General features: G+C 33.0%; 2 protein-coding genes across 2 annotated transcripts; one reads left to right on the plus strand and one right to left on the minus strand.

The window, feature by feature from the left end:
- Window positions 1-1678: 1678 nt before the first annotated feature.
- LOC108726052 (multiple inositol polyphosphate phosphatase 1-like) lies at window positions 1679-18412 on the minus strand. Its single transcript, XM_018453419.1, has 9 exons — window positions 18124-18412; window positions 7355-7551; window positions 6874-7005; window positions 6215-6408; window positions 5435-5545; window positions 4962-5112; window positions 4349-4559; window positions 3066-3275; window positions 1679-2126 (listed from the first exon to the last, which is right to left on the minus strand). The coding sequence occupies exons 2-9, from the start codon at window positions 7527-7529 to the stop codon at window positions 1877-1879; spliced, it is 1434 nt and encodes a 477-aa protein (XP_018308921.1). The 5' UTR covers window positions 7530-7551; window positions 18124-18412; the 3' UTR covers window positions 1679-1876.
- LOC108725770 (histone-lysine N-methyltransferase SETMAR-like) lies at window positions 18135-20528 on the plus strand. The gene is made up of 3 exons (XM_018452986.1): window positions 18135-18306; window positions 19557-20149; window positions 20238-20528. Exons 1-3 carry the CDS (start codon window positions 18135-18137, stop codon window positions 20526-20528), a joined length of 1056 nt encoding a protein of 351 aa, XP_018308488.1.
- The last annotated feature ends 5 nt before the right edge of the window (window positions 20529-20533 follow it).

Consider the following 20533-nt stretch of genomic DNA (forward strand, 5'->3'; position numbering starts at 1 on the left):
CTTCCGATTTTCCTATAGTTTGTAAATTTCCCACACAGCACAAAGCTCCGATTAAGTTCCCAGGAAGTTCATTTTGCTGAGCTCTCGGGGAGTTTAAAAAGAACTTCCTACGAATCAAAATGAAGCTCCTAGGAAACTCTCGGACATAGGAGTTCCCGGGAGTTCTTTTTGAAGCTTAAATGAAGCTCACAAAAATTTTATGAGCTCCCGGGGAGCTCCTGGAGAGTTCCCCGTGCTGTTTGGGTTGTGTATTTTCATGCATAGAATATATTCTGAGAAGGAATTAAAATAGTCCCCAAGCAGAACAAGTCACGATATAACGTCAAAATGACATTAAAATGAATCGGAAATGATTAAAAAATGGCTTTTAATGATAATTTTGGATTCATTTTGATATCACAATGACTTGTTCTGTTTGGGTCGCTTCTACCAACGCAGTTTAACTTTAATGTCGTTCTAGTTTTAAGAATAAGAAAAATATGAAGAGTAAGTTGAACTGAGATTAAAGTTAATCTACATTGATCATCAAGTCCCGTTTTATTTTTGAAGTTTTTTATGTCGGTAAGTTAGAAAATAATAATTTAATGATAATTTATGACTGCTGATGTTTGTTAATGTTGTTAGTTTAAAAAACTTTGAAATTAAGAAAAAATAAAACGGCACACTTGAGCGATGATTTTCTTTATCAGAATATATTCCACATAAAAATATACAAATTTCCAAAATCACAGGAAAATCAGAATGGTGAGATGTTACATTAAATTATATTTACTGTCTACATCCTTTTCTTAGAATCTTTCATATACATATATAAATTCTGAAATATTCTAATTAATTTTTAAGAGTTATAAAATTATTTAGAATTCTGAAAAATTCTGAGCTTTATATAAACATTCCGAAAAATTCTGGGAAAAATTTTCACTGCAAGGATTTTTATGTTCTTACAGAACTTGCTAGAATGTTAATAAACGTTTTTATTTGTCTATATCTATCTTCTATGTGCCATGAATTGATACATCATACTGATAACGACAAACACGCGACCACAGATTCATTAAGTAAACTGCGTGCGATCGTAGTTATGTTACTTGCACGATTTTCTATAAATTAATTATGCGAGGGAGTTGATATGCAAAATATACTCTAATTAAACTGACAATTCTACTTGTTTTTGGGCAATCCGCAATGTTTCACACATATCTTGATTTGCGAGTGATTATAGTTTTGGTTATGATTGTGATATAGATAATTAGAATAATAGTAATGGGCGCATATAAATAAAACATAAATATAATATATATTTTAAAATACATTAGGACATTATCGTAAATTGGAAGAAATATGTAATATTATAACAATAACTCTATTATAATTCTTAGGCGTAAAATACGTAATAAAATAATATAGGCATAAATTATATATAAAGATACGTTAAACGTTATTACTACAATATTATATTCTATTCGCATATATATCGTAATATGCGTAATATATGCTTAAAGTCACAAAATTAACACAGCTCTAAAAGCGGTACAATCGCTACAATTTAACGCCTTAATTTTCTGCACGTTTCTTTTACTTTAAGCGGTGTTTACAATGAAATTTTAAGGCGTAAAACTTAAGCTTTAAATTCTAAACTGTAAAAAATTGGTCAATCACAGTCGAATGTGAAGAGAATAATTGGCTATGATTGGTCAATTTCTTACAACTTAAAGTTAAAGCTTAAGTTTTATATCTTAAAATCTCACTGTAGACGCCGCTTTATGGAAAACAGAAGTCTCCTATAAATATATTAATTTAGGGCTACTGAAGATCTCATTCGTACTCAGTATTTTACGACGTAACGCTAAGAAGAAGTGAAACTAAGCTTAGGTATTTACAATTGTCGGTAACCAAGACGGACTAAAACAATAAAGCACACTAATAAGATGGCTATAGAATTAGGAAAGCTGGAGGTTGCTGCGTTCGCCTTCCAGCAGACGTCCAGCTTGCAATTTGACGCCAGCTCATCGAACTTGCTCTTCAGGAACTCCCAATCGCAAAGGCCCACCTGACAGCCATCATACCGTACAAGTTTCTCCCCAAGAAAAAATATCACTTTATTGCTGCTTTTAATGTCGTGGCACCTGTAATATACATATTTTTTACAAAGATTAGAATTTATTGATATTTCATTTAAAATGTTACGTATAGCTGAGTTTAATACTGATTGACTGATTTCGATCAAAGATAATTTAATTGATTCTTTTTTTTATATTAAAGTTAATATAGTTAAATCAAATTTAGTTAACAGTTTTATATTTAATTTGCTTACTTTGGGGCTACCTAAGATATCTTAACTTAATAGTAGTTTCTGACACAACTTAAAAAATTTTAAATATCAGTAATAAAAAGACGAACACAATTTGTAAGTAAAATAAGTAAAATTGTAGTCAAGATAATACAGTCAAAAATCGATATATACAAATAAATAATTTCAAAATTTGTGAATTTATAATTATAAGATTGAATATTATTAGATATTTCAATTTATAGCGAACAATTGACTCTACTAAAAAATCGATCGGAGATCAAAATCGATTGAAATAAATAATAATAAATAATTTTCGAATAAAAAAAATAATCGAAATGGAAATTCCCAGACAGCACAGAATATTTATGATAAATATTTATTAATATTCATTTTTTTAAATGTTATATAGATATTTCATACATATTTTATGTTATTATAAAGCTTTATTCAAAATATTATTAAAATATAGACTCTAAATATTTTATGCAATATTTATGATAAATATAAATAAATATTTCTAATAAGTATTTTTTACTTGGATTATAATGTCTTATTAAGTATTTTTATAGCATTTACTATAACATTCATAATAAATATTTCATAATATTTATAATAAATGTTTATGATCTGTGCAATCTAAGACCACAAAAAATATATTTACAAAATATTTAAAATAAATCTTATAAATATTTATAAATATTTTGTAAATATTTTGTAAATATTGTGTGCTGTCTGGGTTAATGAATGCGGGATAAGGGACGTGTATATTCACTTATAAAACACTGCAACGAGATTCGCAGCGAAGGACGACATGATTGATGTGCGCCATTGACGTCTAGCCATCTCTCTGTAATTGTAGGCGGTTAGTCGTGTCTGGTCTTCATTTATGCCTATCGTGGTTAGAAGATTTTGCAGGCTGATGATGTCGCTGAAGTAGAAGATACCCATGGGCTCGCCTGACATCTCGTTACGCGCTACATTCCTGACGAAAAAAATTAATATCTCTGAATTCTTTCACATTTCTAGAGTTCGACCGAAATTTCGGTTTCGGTTTCGGTTAGTTTCGGTAAAAAATCAGGGTTTCGACCGAAATTAAGAAAAAATTTCGGTGGATAAACCGAGAGTGTATAACTCATTCATTAAACTTAAGACAATTTGAGTACAAACTTTGATGTGATCCTAATAATAACTGTGATTTGATTTCTTTAAAAGTTGAGGATGCAATATTATTATATAGTTAGATATTTTAATAAAATCTTGTTTTTTAAAGAGTGCATATCTAAATTTGTCATGATTTCTGAAAATCATACGGTTTCTATAGAATTAATCCAAAAATGTCGATTTCGACTCCGGTCGAAAAAATGTGACTCCGTTAGCTTCTCTTTTTTTTTTTAGTAAGACTAATTATCTAAGTTTCGGTTTCGGTTTCGGCCGAAATTGAGTGACAACTGAATATTCGTTTTCGGTTTCGGCCGGAGGTCAAAATGTGATTTCGGTCGGATTCTACACATTTCTTTTTTCTTGTTAGATTATTACAAAGTGTAGTCTAATATCCAAACTCCAAGCGCTATCTTTTAGCGACTTTCCTTTTTACTCTATTCGAGATTCGCGAGTGTAATCCACACAAAAGTCAACAAAAAATCAAAATGACTTTATTTTGATTCTTAATGTCAATTAATGTCAAACAGTCAAATTTCTTATCTAAAAATTATCATTTTGACTTTCATGACATTAAAATTGACTTGGTGTGTTCCTTGGGAAGTAGACACTTACATAATTTTAAATATATAACCTTATTTCTCGAATTTTGACCTCCAAAATAAAAAAAAAATCATTCAATTATGTTAATTTCAAACAAAAATACATTAATTTAAAATACAGTGAATTTGCGAATATCAGGAAATTTCAGAATGAATATTAGAGTTAAGACATTTTTAAAAAATGCGATTATAGGCGAAACGTCTGGTAACTTGAAATAAGAAATTTGATGGAGGAGAATTTTAATAGGATTCTTATAATTCGCCAAGTGCAACGAGACTCGTTGCGTTGCAATACCAGAAGTGTTGCATCATGTCGTGCAACAGAGGACAACCCAAACGAGTGTTGATATCTCGCCCATAGCCCGCTTTGTAATAGTAGTCGAGATCCTCTCTGTATTCCAAAATGCGGAGTTCCTCTTTGCTGAAGACGGCGCACCAAGGTGAAAGTTCGGTGACAGACCAGGCTTTCTGGTATCGACACGCGTCATACATAGCGTCGATCCTATCTGGAAATATTAGAGACCTTTCGAAAGTAGAGATTTTATATAAGCTTTACATCTCCTTTTTTAAATTTAAATTTCGTTTATTTAAAAAAAAATTACAGCTGTTTGAATTTTGAAGTTCATAGCGCTACGAACTTCTGTCCCAACCCAACATTTCTGTCAATGTAGATTGATTTCGCAATCACGGTTTAATTTACTCTTCATCTTTTCCTAATTCTTAGAACTAAGGATAAACTAAGAAAAAGATAAACAGCAAATTAAACCGAGATTAAAGTTAATCTATGTTAGTAGAGACGATTATTAGTCAAATTTAATTTGCTCTTTCTTTAACAATTTAATCTTATATTTAACATATTGTGTTTGTCGAACGTAAATTAATAATAAACAATTAACGATTGTACGTACCAGCGGAAATATTATACAGAAAACCGATTCGTCTGCTGACGTTTCTCAGGAGATTCTGAAACTCCGGTCCAGCGTTAAATTTACTGCGTTCCGTATTTTCGAACGATCCCTCGTTCTCCTCATTTTTCCATACGCCACACGTTTTGTATGCCTGGGAGATTAATTAGGTCAGATAGATTAAGGTAAACTTCCATTTGCCATTTTTATGCTTAATATGGGAGTTATGCAAATACACTTCACAGAACAATATCAAATAATTCTGTTTGTGATATATTAGAATATTAATAATATTAAAAAATATTACACAAAAACATGCATTAATATTTTATATAATATATCACGAATAAGATTAATTATTTTTAAACTAAAGTATATTTGCATCTAATGTTAACAATTTAACAATTTTACGTAGTTGAGCTTTATCATTATTTGTAAATCTTAATTTTCTTATAGCGCATATAATTAAAACGTACAGTAAGTAAGGTATCGTTCAAGGAACTCTCTTCCAACAATACGGCAGATTTGCTTGCGAACAGCCCTTCCAAAAAAGATGTCATGCTATCGTGAGCCTCCGTGGCACGGAACTGAAAATCAATCGTGTCCTATATCGCCTCGGCTGCTTCATGATTTGCTCGATTGACATTTGCTTAATGGAATCTAGTTAATTAACGCCCACTTTAGACGATCTGTAATTTGCGTTGGAATTTCAAAAAAAATTCTATTTATTATTAAACATGCCACGTAATGCGAAAATGTTCAAAAAATTAAAAAAGCTTTGCTTAATGGAATTACATTTGCTTAAATCTATTTAATTGAAATCTCTAAAAGAAATTTAATTATCTATTTAATTAACGTTCTTTAGATAATTTGTAATTCGCGTTAGAAGTTAAGATAAAATTCTCTTAATTTAATTAATTAATAAAATGTATCATTGAATGCTAAGTACATTTGAAGAATGAGAAACATTTTGATTAATAGAATAACATTTGCTTAATGGAATCTATTTAATTAATGGTAACTTTAGATGACCAATTCGTGTTAGAATTTAAGACAAAATTCTATATTAATTAAATGTGATTAATTTTATTAATTTAAAATACGTCACGGAATGTAGAACACTTTTGGAAATTTAAAACGGTGTATGAGATTATAAATAAAGTTTTATTCTGAGATCTGAGAGCGAAGATGTAGATCGTCCGATTAAAATCAATATTGATGCGTTTATATAGCAATAAACGATTATGAAGAGATACTTTGTAATTAGCGGATGTAATGTTGAAATAGTTGGGTTGCAACAGTTCTGGGAAATTGCTCTGCAACCTTCTCGCCAGCAGCTTCATGTCTTCCACTCCTTGCGGTGTTAGGACTTCCGCCCTCTGCGGCGACAAATATTCGTTCGGCCTCCATCTTCGTAGGTTATCCAAATCTCGATTGCACATGTGACCCTCTGCACGACAAACGAGACGTTTTATAGTACACTTTTGGAGTCATGTCAAATTTTATTCACTTTGAATTGTGAGAAGAAGATACATTAAACGTTAATAAATATTTATTTGAATAGTTATTTATAACTAAACGTTAATATAATATATCTGTAAAAAGATATAATATAAGAACTCCTAATATTTGAGATGATTTTTAATTCTCACACTTTTTAGATTTTATTAATTTAAATATTGTAAAATCACGAAACGAGGAAAATGTTGTTGAATTTGATACAAATTTTAAATTGATCTAAAAATTATTGCTGTCGATATTTGATATAAATTTAATAAATTTATGTACACACAACAGAATATGGGAGAAAGGAGTTAAAATCTATATAGGACGATACAAAAAAAAGAAAGAAAAAGTTAAGAAAACGAAAAGTGTGAAAAACGCAGAAGACTTAAAGAAGGAAAGGTCGACTTACCTTTGCGCTCTTCATGATTCTGGAGTATCTGCTCTTTGAGTTCAGTTAAAGAGACGATCTTGTCGATCTCCTGTATAGTTGGACAACGAGTGCCGTGTGTCGCGAGCATCCAGATTTGCACCGGTCGACAATCTGTCGAACAGAAATGTTGAATAATAATTACAACCTTATTTTCCACCGAACGCCACAATGTCAATGTTTAATGAAAACATGATGATTGTTCTGATTAATACTAATAAAATATAATAAAAAATTTTTCTTCATTTGAAAAGAAGAAATATTCACAAGAATCACAAACTTAAGCTAAAAGGATCAGTTTCGCCAACTTTCCTTTTCATCTATTCTTTTTCGTTGAAAGGAAAATAGTTGCAAACACTATAATTTTTTCTCTCAATGTGAACTTTTTAAGCAAGCAAGTACTGATCGTTTTGGTGTTGATCAACGTTGAGAGGTCCAAGTCAATCCGACTTTCGGTACTTACTGGGTGTCTGGAACCGGGTCTTGCCACCGTGAACGAAGTGATAAGCGGTCTTCGTGGCCATGTACAGGTATGGGTCATCTTCGTCCGCGAAACAGAAATCGACATCGCGTGCGAGCACGTGGACGCTCGGTGAAGCTAGGAACGACGCGACCAACAACACCAACAATGCGGACATTATGCAGTGAAAGTCGCCGCTTCTGCGATAAGAATAATAACAAGGATGATAACTCTGCCAACGAATAAATAGAATTAGCCACGTCCGATGTGGAAATCAAGAGAATGTAGAAGACCACTATTGTCTAAACCGGAAGTACGAGATTTCTTTTAAAGCTTCGATTTATGTTAAATCTAAGAGGCATTATGAAATATTGAATGACAGGATTACGTAAGGATGTTTTTTTGGTGAGTGATGTAAAGCGTTTGACATAAAGCGAGCTATTAATTGTGTAAAAATATACACAAATAAATTATATAACAAAAGATATTCTGGTGAAAATTTTTGCTTAGAATCCTTTAATTTTTTAGAACTTTTATATAAATTTCAGAATTTTTCACAATTTCGATATTTTATAACTTTTTAGAAAATTTCTCAGATTTTTTAATTTTAATTTGCAATACTTTTTGAAAGTACTGAGAAAGTCTATAATCGCTATACTTTTTCTAAAATTTTTATACAGGGTGTTTGGAAAGTAATGAAAAATCTTTCGCATAGGGGCAGAATGGACTAAACTGAGAAGAAAAGTCCTCTACCATTTTACAATTTTCACAATAGTTAACAAGATATTAATTACTAAAAATTGTCGAAAATATTAGTCTTCAATAATTTTTTACTCAAATACTATTAACTTTACAGAAAAACTGTAAGAGACAAAAATTGTTTATTTTCTTTTCATAAGGTTCTGAGAATTTTTTTCAGAATTTTTTAATACCGTATTTTCTCATGTTGGTAAAAATAAGAAAATGCAGTACTAAAAAGTTGATAAAAAATTCTTAGAGCTTTATGAGAAAAAAATAAACAATTTTTGTTTCTTTCAGTTTTTCTGTAAAGTTGATAGTATATATGAGTAAACAATTATTGAAGACCAATTTGCGACAATTTTTAGCAAGCAAATGGTACTTTTTATATATGCCGTTTTACATTTCACGAACGGTTGTGTGCGCCTTCACCTCCTCCCAATTTCAACTAATGATGCCACACCTAACAAAATTTCCACGAGGTACAGAGTTTGCTGATAATTAAAAAAAACGATACTCCACAAGAAATTTTTAACGAGATAATTAAATGGCACGACATTTCGTGTGCCACTCTATAATTGCGATTGCTTTTTAATTTACTGCCTATTATACATAAAAATGTTTCTTTTTTATTCACCATTCATATACTTATATATATCTCGATCTTTTATAATTATATTAATATTAAAAATTTTCATAATTTACAGCAGAACGTTGACATAGTTCGTAAAATTATAAATATATAAGGTTACACTATTATTAACAATATAGCAGTAATAATTTAAAAAATGGAGGTCCTAGTTGTCATTATTTTACCATGCAATTATAGTTACAAATACCGAATACTTTTCTCTCAAATTAATGAAAAATCTATAAGATTTTTTTATTCTAAATATAATATTCGAAAAAAATTTATAGGTTCTGATGAAGTTTAAGAAGTATTTTTTCGAAATCTTTCTAAATTTAAAATATAAAAAATTCTTAAGAAATATTGTGACATATTAGTCCTGTTCTTTTTATCTGAACATCTCTCTCTTTCTCTCTCTCTCTCTCTTCTCCAAAGTGTAGAGAAAAAGAAGAAAGATAAACCGTGAAAGAAATTCAGCTGAAAAATAGACCTATTTTACGAGAATTTTTTTCACAGAGTATAAATTAGGATACCTACATTTTTAATAATATTTAGGAACAGATTTTAAACGTCGTCTTTCCATTCAGAATTTAACACATGTACTTAATTTATCTTTGTTCCCACAATATCGATCAAAGCAGCAAGTTTTAAGCAATAAACATGACATCATAAGTTTTGCGGTTTATTTCCAGTATTCGGGTAATATTGCAAGTTCCGCGATATATTTAGATAACGCCTCAACCTCTCCGGGATTTCTCTGAAAATTTCACGCATGAAATAAATTTTCGACAGTGAATTTCTCGCTGATCCTGACGCGGAACGTCGAGGGATCTATTCGCGGAAAAGCGATTTTCCTTTCAAGTTCCGCGGACTATCGTAAACCTACATTTCGCCGCCGGCTGACGACATCGCGGAATGTAACTTATTACCAACTCGAGGAGAGCTAGCGTAACGATGTAGTCGCTCCGGCGATTACATAACCGGAAGTGTGTTCGCGCACGTATTCGCGCTCATTCGCGCCGAGAACTGCCGCGGCGAAGTATTAACGCGATAAATTAACGAGAAGATGATAATGGCTGAAACGCGGATCCGCGAGAGTCACCACAGCGTCTCAAACTTCATTTCTTCCTATCTCTTTTATCCGTTCGATCTTTTAATCGTCGAACGTTGCGCTCCGCGCGAGAAGATCTCCAAAGTAGAACAGATTACGTCAAAATGACGTGAAAATTAATTGAAATAAAGTCTCTGTTAAGACTCTGTATGCATTGTAATGTACATCAAATTTGAAGACATATCGTTTAATTCTATCGATCTCATTTTGAGATCTGATGCACGTAATAATGTATACGTTGGAAAAATAGTCAAAATTTTGAAAAAATTAATTGTTTAGTATGAATTACTTATTAAAATGTGCGAGGATTGAATTAAAAAAATTTTTTTAACTTGCGGTTCCAATAAAATCAGGAGTCTGAAGGAGTTAATAATTACTTTGGGGTCGTTTGGATGTCATCACGACCTTTTGTTCTACTTCCTAGATAGAACACTGTGTTATAATAATACCATATGGACCTCGTTTGTCAATTTCCAGTAAACACCAATTAACAGTAACACAGCGTTGGTGTTATAATTTCACGTTCAACAGTATAAGTGGGATATAATGTATATGTTACGTAATAGTTACATTGTTGAGTGTGAAATTATAAAGGTGCCTCTACATAATTCGCAAATCACAAAACGTAATTCGCAAACGCAGAATGAAAATTTGTATTTGTTTTTTTCATTCCGAGCGGTTGATTTTTATCTGCGTGTATCTCGCGTGCGGTGATCATTCTGTGTCAACATTTGCGAATTATGTAGAGACACACCTTAATATTGATATATTCTGTTACTCTTAGATGATGTTCACTGAATTATAAGTACTTATAAGTGATAAATGAATTTATGATGATGTTCTTATGATATTATTACAACTTTCTACCTAGGCGGGTTTGGTATCTCGATTCCGAAGAAACACGATTTCGAAGAGGGCGAAAAGGATTGAAAGGAAAAGTAGTTGTAAGGTTTGAAGAGGGCCATCAAATGAGCTACTAAAATTTTAGGTCCAGGGCTTTATTGCCCAAATAGACATACAACTTTTATTTGAAACATTTTTTCCCAAAACTAGTAGTTTTAATTTTTCATATCACTTTTGCAATATAGAACACTTTCTTGTTAGTGAATTTACTTACTTTTGTAACTTTCATCTGATTTCAAGATAACATCGACCTCTTGTACTGTATGGGATTCAAAGGGCTCTCGTGGACTCTGAGGCTTCAACTTCCGCGAGAGGGTGATTATTATATTATATACGTGGGAGATGAACGCGAAGGCCAAGGCCGCCATGAAAGAGAAACCGTCGTGATAGTAAAATTACGCCGTGCGCATTACACAATAGTCGTGAGAGAAACCGGTTTTCAGGGTCTAGACAAGAGAAGGAACATCCTCGATGTAACATTACAATTAGTCTTCGGGATCTCGTGAATGATGAACGTCATCGCTCGGTCCAGAAATAGCCAGGACGTAATAGACGATAACATAATTGGAAGCGGCGCGATTAATGGAGAGACTTCTTCTTTTGCTTCTTATACGGTCGCCATGCTACATACTTGGCCTACTTATGCTTAATTTCTTCGTCGTTTGCGAATACCGTGCAAGTACCGCCGCCCGTGCCGCCTTTAACGTCGGCTGCAATCTCGTTTCAGTGCGAAATCCATTACGCTGCCTCGAGCGTTGCTTTGACGATGGTATAAAGCGCCCGCGGCGTGTATGAGGAAAAATATTTGCAATTTATTACGAAGATATTATTTATAAAGAACATACACTGAACCAAAACTGTATGAAAATGCAATAAAATATTCATTATGAAAAAATAATGAAAATTGGTCCAATGAATTCTCATAATGATTTAGATTATAAAACTATTACTAGAATTCATTGCAAGAATGAATATATAGTTGTATAAATGAATCCAGTTATTGTATCAATGAATTAACTGCATTAAGTCGGACATTGATTAACGATCATTAATTGGATCAAAAATGAACAAAAGTTTTTTCAGTGTATAATCAAGCTTGCACTGAGAAAAATGGTCTGGTTGGATTAAATAGTAATTCTGGTGGAAAATGAACGAATCAGAATTTTCTGATTAAATCTACTAGAATTCTAGTTGAGATAACAAGAATTCTAATTGATATAATTATTCTGGTAAAAATAAGAATTCTAATAGATTTTACCAGAAATATTGTATCAACCAGAATTCCGGTCTCAACTAGAATTCTAATTTAACCAAAAAATTCTGATTCGCCCAGTTTCAACCAGAAATTTTTTTCAGTGTATTATTATATAAGTGAATATCAATTATTGTTAAATAGTTACTCTTTAAATTCTTTGAAGTGCAATCTCACGCTAAAGAGTGAAAATTGCTAGCAAGTCTTGAAAAAGAATGGTTCAATTTTCAATCTCGGTTTAATTTACTTTAAGAATTAGAAAAAGATGAACAGGAAATTAAACCGAGATTACAGTTAATCTTACATTGGAACCAGAGTGAGATTTCACTCTTCAGATTGAGATTTAAAAGTTTTAGAGAATAGATACGTTCTAAAAATATGGGTGTGAATTCAACACCATGCAGTGTCTATATATAATTCTCACCGCACGCGCGCGTGTTGGTGTTAATATTAATATATTAAATATTATTACTATTATTAGCATGTCAAGTAGAACACAGAAGTCATAATAATATCATAACCTAACATCATCATGACCTTATTTGTTATTTCTACACATACTACTTAAGTTTATTTTTAAAATGATGTCGTATGACATCATTATGACTTAATTATGACTTTGTGTTTTACCTTGAATGGTGTTAGAACTTAAAAAACTCTTAATTTCATACCAATACCATGACGGTGTTGATGATATTTGTAGAATATCAATACCATCGTGGTGTGGACAACTCATAGTATTAAATCCACACAAACATTTTTTTTTAGTGTAGTTTAATTTATTACGCGTTCTTGAAAGGATGGATTTTTTCAAGCACTAAAAACACAAATCATACAAATAAGAATACATTTTTACAATGAAAAGAATGTATAATAGAATAAAATAGAATGAATTATAATTAATTATCACGCAAGAGAAAAAGAAAAATAAAAAGAAAGGGAAAGATAAAAAAATTATTATAAAACGAAGAAGAGATCAGAATAATTAGCAAAAAGGAAAAAAAGAAATATTATTAGGATATTCGAGAGAGACTAACAGAGAAAAGAAAAGGAAGAGTTGAGTAATAAATATGTGAAACAAGATCTTTTAATGGCAAGTTCAAATGATTTTAAACCGTGAAGAGCGCGTCCTAAATAAATAAATAGCTTTATGTTAAAATATTACCGACGACATTGCGCTTTAGAAAGATGTGCAGCCTAGATCGAGGAAATATGAATATTCATATCGAAGAAAATGCAGCCACTGCGCACGGATGACGGCAGGAATGTGCAACGCAGATACAGCTGACGTGTGCTCACGCGTGAGAGGACATTTGCTGCAATGACAGGAAAGAATAGTCAGCTACGGTTATTATCATTGTCGTTTTATGAACAAACAGCAAATTGCGAACGGTCATCCTTCGCCGGCGTAACAAGAATCGTAACAAAATAATCGAAGCTTCGCGTTCTATGAAACGAGAGGATACAAAAAAATTCATACATTAAATTTACGTGTGTTATACCGATGATTCACGATTTTTTTTCATCGACTGACCTTATTTGAGATATATTCTGCGCAAAGTTCTCCTTGGTTGTCTTTTAGACGTATTTATTATGATTTCTAAATCCTTGAATATCTCTTTAGACTCCAAGCAGTTGTTATGTTATTTTACTGTTACTCTGCTCTGGGAAACATTTTTCTTAGAGAACTCTTTAGATAATTTTTCTGAATTTCTATGTAAATAGAATTTTTATATAATTTTATAACTTTTTAGAAAATTTTTTTGACTTTTTTATATGAATTGGAACTTTTTAAAAATGCTCTGAGAAAGCCTACATTTTTCTATAATTCTTTATATACGTGTGAATTCTGAAATATTATAAAATTTCTCATTCAGTTTTCCAAAGAATTCGTAAAAAATATTTTCAGAAATCTCTTCATGAATTTAAAATTTGAAAAATTCTTAAAAATAAAAGATGTTACGAAAATTTTTTTATTTCTTCAAAATTATTGACGGCTTCTTTTAGAATCATTCATGAATTTTCTCAAATTCTTTCTTGGCTTCCTGCATTCCTTTCAAAGTTTCTTCATGCGATTCTTTCTAACTTCTTTAAAGTGAAATCTCACTCTAAGGAATGAAAATTGAGCCAGTCTTGAAAAACAGTGATTCAACCTTTATGCCCCACCAATGTAAGATTAACTTTAATCTAATTTACTCTTCATCTTTTTCTAATTCTTATGCTCATTTCTACCAATGTAGTTAAATTTTAATCTTGGTTTAACTAACTCTTCATCTTTTCCCAGTTTTAAGAATAAAAAAGGAAGAGTTAAGATAAATCGAGATTAAAGTTAATCTACATTGGTAAAAAAAAAGGGCATTGGAGCTAGAAAAAGATGAAGACATAGTCGAGATTAAAACTACATTGGTAGAAAACTACGGGCATGAGAGTGAGAGTTTACTCTTCAGGGGATCCTAAAGCAAAGCTCGAACTCCGACAAAATTACTAGATGTCGCTGTTTTTCCAGCATATCGACATGTCTTTATATACTGCCACACCAATATCTCACGCAACCTATGATACATTCAGTCGTACATTCGTATCAATTTTCGTATAACGAATTCGTCGCGATAAAGCGTCTAAGTGTAATTCTAAGAACTCGACGTTATTTGTTCGTGCAAACTACGTGTTTGTGAATCATTATTTCGTAAATACAGGTTACAAAATTTACGTATCAAGCAAATGTTGTCACGACTTGACACCTTGAGACGCCATGTTACAATAAGAAATGGTAAAAAATATATCAATTTCGAAATTTTTGGTCGTTCTCGGCATAAACTCCACCTCACAAACACGTATTAATGCGTATACTTTAATCCTGGAAAAGGATTTTCGAATCTGTGAAAGAGAAAAAAATGTATTTGTTATACAAAAATTATACGATTTAGTCGGTAATACAGGCGGCTTTAGGATCCCCTTCAGAGCGAGATTTTCGCTTTAAAAGTTTCAGAGAGTTAAAGCATCTATTTTTTTTTTTTTTTTCAATTAAGCCGAGTGTTTCCCCAGCAGAGATTCCTTCTCGATTGCGGGATATCACGCGCGGCAATAAATGTCGGAACGATAGACGGCGCGCTCGCGACAATTGTTCACGAAAGTAGGACGACGACGTTGGTCACGCTCGATGGTTCTTGGTGCAGGAGAGCAGCGGTAATTATTTGCGCGTATTTATTCGCTTGCAGTAGAATCCCGCTCGATATCGGCGATCAGGGATCCTTGAATTACGACGACGTCTGGAAAACGAATTTATGCCCGTGTCACACTACGCATTGGAGACCGAGGATTGCGAATTGAGGATTAGAATTCAGCCAATTAGAACGAAACGGATTAAACTTAAAATTACCTGATTGGTCGAATTCTAATCCTTAATTCGCGATTCTCAATCTCAAATGCGTAGTGTGACACGGGCATTACGGCGCATTTTCGCGCTGCACCAAATTGCGAAAATTTGCGAAATCCGGATCACATGCACGCGAACGAGGGAAGAGGATGGAACGACGCACGATTCGCCGCGTGATATTTAATCCGGAGTGCGAATTAAATCATCTCTCGCGTGCGTTGAAACGCGATATGGTAATTTCACACGTTAACTCGGAGGTCGCGAATCGAGCGTTTCCGGATTAATTCACCGAACAAGACATTCGTCTTGCGGATCTAAGAATCGTACCGTCCCAGAGAATTCCAAATGGACTCCGAAAATTTCAGACTGAGGTTCTCAGAGCGTTAAGTCAGTTTCAGGAGTTCGGAACTCTGATTGTGAGATTTCGTGAGAAGTTTGTTATTAATTAAGAATTTTTGATAGTTAACATTGAGAAAATAAAAAAGGCGAGAAACTCTGAAGATCTACTGAAGCATTCAAAGTTCATTATTCATTTGTCTTCAGCGTTTAAACGATTTATATCTCTGCTCTCTAAATCTGAATCAGTGGATAGTCACTAATTACCATACTTGCCACTGATAATCACTGAAGTTCAACTAAAAAGAAAGAATGTTTGAGCATTATGTAACTAAAATACTGATATTTACACGTTAATTTCAATCTTCCAATACCACATTGAAATTAAGCAGTAAAACAAGGTTAATTAGATCGCATAATAAATTAACTAGGTTTGGAATCTCACATTTAATTCATTGATTACCAATGGCATATTTGGCACTGATATCAGTGATTATCCACTGATTCAGATTTAAAGAGTGGGGTTTATCAATATTAACCTTTAGATCGCCGGTATTAAAGGTTATCAAAACCTCATTGAAAAGTGTAAAAACATATTTGTATCAAGGATATATCTTATACAACGTTTCCATCACGGCTTGAGCCGATATATCGGCTTTCTGGCAGGGAAGGTTATGGAAAAATGCATATAATGCATATATAATGGTTTTTGAGGTCGCTAAATACCGTAATGAGGTCAGAAAATGATAATTTTGAATGCTGAAGCCATTATTGCATGTAAAACAGCAGCAAAATAAATCTTGGGTAGAACTCTCCTTCGGCTTTACCCAGAGCTAACGACGTGGACGTAGAGAGTTTTACTAGCCCCTTTTTCTTTTTTATTTTTTGTTTTTTTTGAGTTTTTTTATTTAAAAAAAATTTTTATTTAAAAAAAATTTTTTTTAATTTTTTAGTTTTACTGATAGTTATACTCAGAATGGTATAATTGAACTCAAATATAACGTTTCAGGCTATATCATGAAATTAAAACCAGCCAATTCGGTTTTCCGGCGGTTTTAATAAAATTCATAGAAGATTCCAATGAATAAAATATTAGATCGAGTCATCAACAAAAATATCAATTTGAGATCAAGATTAATAATTTAAGAATAAAAATTAAGATTAATAATTCAACAAGAGTATCAATTTGAGTTCAAGATTAATAATTCAAGACTAAAAAATCAAGATTAATAATTCAATAAGAGCATCAATTTGAGATCAAGATAAATAATTCAATTTTGTATTTAAGGTGTTTAATATCTACACTTAAATTTATAATGACAAATTATATCCAATTTGCGTTATTTAAAAAAAAAAGTCGCCACTGTTCTCTTTTAATACGTTAATTTAACTAAAACAAATTAAAGGAGTCAATGGAGTTAAACAGTTTAATGCGGGAAAACTTATTAAATTTTACTTAAATCTAATTTATTATTTACTGAGTGAAGACATTAATACTTAAACGTTATTTACTTGGAAACTAATTACAGAAATGGATTGATTTACGTTTGGCATGGGGGTTAAAAATAACAAAATGTTATTCAATTCAAGGGATTAAGTTACCATTTCTATGATATGTATCTAACAGTGTAAGATCAGAATGATTAACACAGAAGAAGAGCTTAAAAGATTCAAAAACAAATTTGTGAACGGATATTTTAATAAGTTTCTTCTCACATTCTGATATTTTAATGAATTTCTTCTAATTTTCTTTTAACTCTGATATAAAAAGAGATACAAAATATTTTCTTATACGTGAAGATTATATTCTATTTTCTTTCGATATAAACTTGAAATCTTCGCGGCACAGACTTGCGAGAAACATGTCAAACAATCATTATTTCATTTCGTTTCTATCAGATTGATTCACATTTATCTATCAGTATTGACCCACGCGGATCCACCTTAACCGGATATGTCTTGTTTATCTTCGTTAATTCCCCTATACGCTCCTAAATTCTTTGACCCATTTTTCGGAACACCTTCTATTTTCCGATGTTAAATACCAGCTGTCTGTCAAAGGCTGTTTGGCCTACATTAAAAAAAAATGCCTAGACAGCACACATATCCAAAATCAGGACATAAGACAACTTAAAACGACTTTGAGCTAAAATTACTTCATTTAATCATGTTTTAAATTTATTGATAAACTGAGAAAATATTTGCTAAATCTTAATACGTATACTTTTAAATAGTACTAACTTAACTACTTACAGTAAATAGATATTTACTCAAAAAATGATAATTAAATCAAATTACTACTATTCAAACAAACATTTATTAAAACTTAGTACATTTTTTAAGTATATTAATATCTGTTATTAAAGCACGATTAAAACATTAGTGACAAGCAAAGCAATCGAGAATTCAAGTTGTTCGTATTACGTACGAGATTGAGGAATGCTTGTGATCGTGGAAAAGTATCCAAGAGGAATATCCGGGACGTCGAAGAGACAGAGGCTTGGGATCAGAAGACTGACACTTGGGACCTCGAAGTTCAAGGAGGACTCGGCCGATCAGGCTCGACGAAACCTGCTCGACGGAAGACTGGGCAATGAATTGCGACACGGGCGTAATTGACGGGTGGACTGCCTCCAATGTAAACAACGTAAACGTGCGCACCTTCGCGATCGCGAGGTAGCGTTCAACAAGCCGCCGTTCGCCGCGGCGGTTCGTGTTGCACTGCCGCGCGAGGTCGTCGAGCCTCGTTGCCTCCTAGATAACCAACAGGCACCTAGACCAATGCCTGGTGGTCTCACGTTCGAAACACGCGATTTCTTCGACCCATCAGTTAACGCGACCCGGTTAAGGATCTGGTTAGGGCGTCGTCATTCTTGCCCCAGTTATTAGCTAGAATAGATAGAGTCTCGCAAAGTGAATAAGTAATTAAGGACATGAACTCTAAACGTGAGCTCTAAAAATCGTGTAGAAATGCAAATGTAACGATCGTGCGAAAGAACATGACAAGGCGTAGGTTTAATTTAAAAGGTTGGCTAACTGGAACAGATCTTCCTCCTCTTTATTGATCAAACAAGTGTTTATTGTATGTACCGCAATACGAATTACAGCGTATGCTTTAGTTTAACCTTCTTTATTTTAATTTAGGACATGGCAAATTAGGCGAAATGAAGAAGTTTCTTTTATTGTTCAAGTGATTTGAATTAGTCGAGAATTTATGTAATTGTATATCACAATTGTGTACTCATTGTGACGTATCGCAGCTTTTCAATTGGGACTGCGTCCCAATTTTGCTTTAAACTCTAATGTTTTGCACAAAAAAAATTAAAGAAGAATGGAAAGATCTTTAATCATGATCTTTTTTGACAAACAAGTGTCTATTATATTTATCTTAGTTTTTTTAAGGAAGAAGCTTCTTTTATTGCCTCTAAGTGATTTAAATAAAGTCAAGAATTTCTAATCGTATCCAAACAGAACAAGTCATTATATAATATCAAAATGATGTTAAAATGATTCCAAAGTGATCATTAAAAGTCATTTTTCAATCATTTCCGATTCATTTTAATGAATCATTTTAACATTATTGCGACTTGTTGTTCTGCTTGGATATATACTACTGTACGAGGGCAAATCAATAAGTACCCATGTTTGAAGACAGGTGACGTTGCTGATGCAAGTTGGCATTACCATCGTATACTACCATCTTTCAAATGACGCCATACAAAATTTCAGAGTGATTCATGCAATAGTCTTGATTTGACAGCAATTCGTAGTGAGAATGTTTGATGTTTTCCGATACAATGGAAAAAGAACAATATCGATCCGTGATTCGCTTTTTATTTTTGGATGAAAAAACGTGCGAAGAAATAAAAACGAAGTTGGATGCCGTCTATGGGAACCCTTCACCATCTATGACAATCGTCAGATATTGGTTCAACGAATTCAAACGTGGTCGTTCGTATGTTTTTAATGAGGAGCGCCCAGGCCGCCTGGCAGACGTGGTTACTGAGGAAATCGTTGAAAAAGTTCACGACATGATTCTCGCTGATCGCCGAACGAAAGTGCGTGAAGTAGCAGAGGCCATAGGCGTGTCGTATGGAACGGCATTCAATATTTTGCATGATAATTTAGGAATGAAAAAGCTGTCGGCCCGATGGATGCCGCGATTGCTCACGGTGGACAACAAGCGAATGCGGCTATCAATTTCAAAGCAATGTTTGGAGTTGTTCAAGCGCAATCCGAAGGAGTTTTTGCGTCGAGTAGTAACCGTTGATGAAACATGGATTCATTACTACGCACCGGAGACCAAGGTACAGTCAAAACAGTGGATTTCACCCGGCGAACGTGTTCCGAAGAAGGCCAAGATGGTCCTATCGGCCGGAAAAGTGATGGTTTTTTGGAATGCGCAAGGCGTAATCTTCATCGACTATGAGGGAAAGCAAAACTATCATGGGACAGTACTATGCTGACTTATTGGGCCGATTCGATGTTGAATTGAAGAAAAAACGCCCCCATTTGGCGAAAAAAAAAGTGTTGTTCCATTAGGACAATGCACCGGCTCACTCCTCCGTAGTCGCCACAGCCAAATTGGTCGAATTGCGGTACGAATTGCTGTCGCATCCACCGTATTCTCCGGATTTGGCCCTCTGCGATTTCTTCTTGTTTCCAAACTTGAAAAAATGGCTCGGTGGAAAAAGATTCACGTCGAATGAGGAGGTCATTGCCGAAACAGAGGTCTATTTTTGCAGAGTTCGACAAATCGTATTTTTCGGAGGGGTTAAAAAAATGGCAGAAACGTTGGGAAAAGTGTATCCTCCTAAAAAGGGATTACGTTGAAAAAT

The sequence above is a fragment of the Mycetomoellerius zeteki genome, unplaced genomic scaffold, assembly GCF_001594055.1.
Source record: "Mycetomoellerius zeteki isolate Tzet28-1 unplaced genomic scaffold, Tzet1.0 scaffold110, whole genome shotgun sequence".
Classification (NCBI taxonomy): domain Eukaryota; kingdom Metazoa; phylum Arthropoda; class Insecta; order Hymenoptera; family Formicidae; genus Mycetomoellerius; species Mycetomoellerius zeteki.

Excerpts from the sequence above, each read along its gene's own strand:
- LOC108725770 (XM_018452986.1), top strand. The coding sequence starts at position 18,135 with ATGCTTGTGATCGTGGAAAAGTATCCAAGAGGAATATCCGGGACGTCG. Across the intron at positions 18,307-19,556 it reads CAATGAATTGCGACACGGGC|AAATAAAAACGAAGTTGGAT; the intron begins GTAATTGACGGG and ends AAACGTGCGAAG. Across the intron at positions 20,150-20,237 it reads AGCAAAACTATCATGGGACA|GACAATGCACCGGCTCACTC; the intron begins GTACTATGCTGA and ends TTGTTCCATTAG.
- LOC108726052 (XM_018453419.1), bottom strand. The coding sequence starts at position 7,529 with ATGTCCGCATTGTTGGTGTTGTTGGTCGCGTCGTTCCTAGCTTCACCG. Across the intron at positions 6,409-6,873 it reads GAATCATGAAGAGCGCAAAG|AGGGTCACATGTGCAATCGA; the intron begins GTAAGTCGACCT and ends TTTGTCGTGCAG. Across the intron at positions 5,113-5,434 it reads TGAACGATACCTTACTTACT|GCATACAAAACGTGTGGCGT; the intron begins GTACGTTTTAAT and ends TTAATCTCCCAG.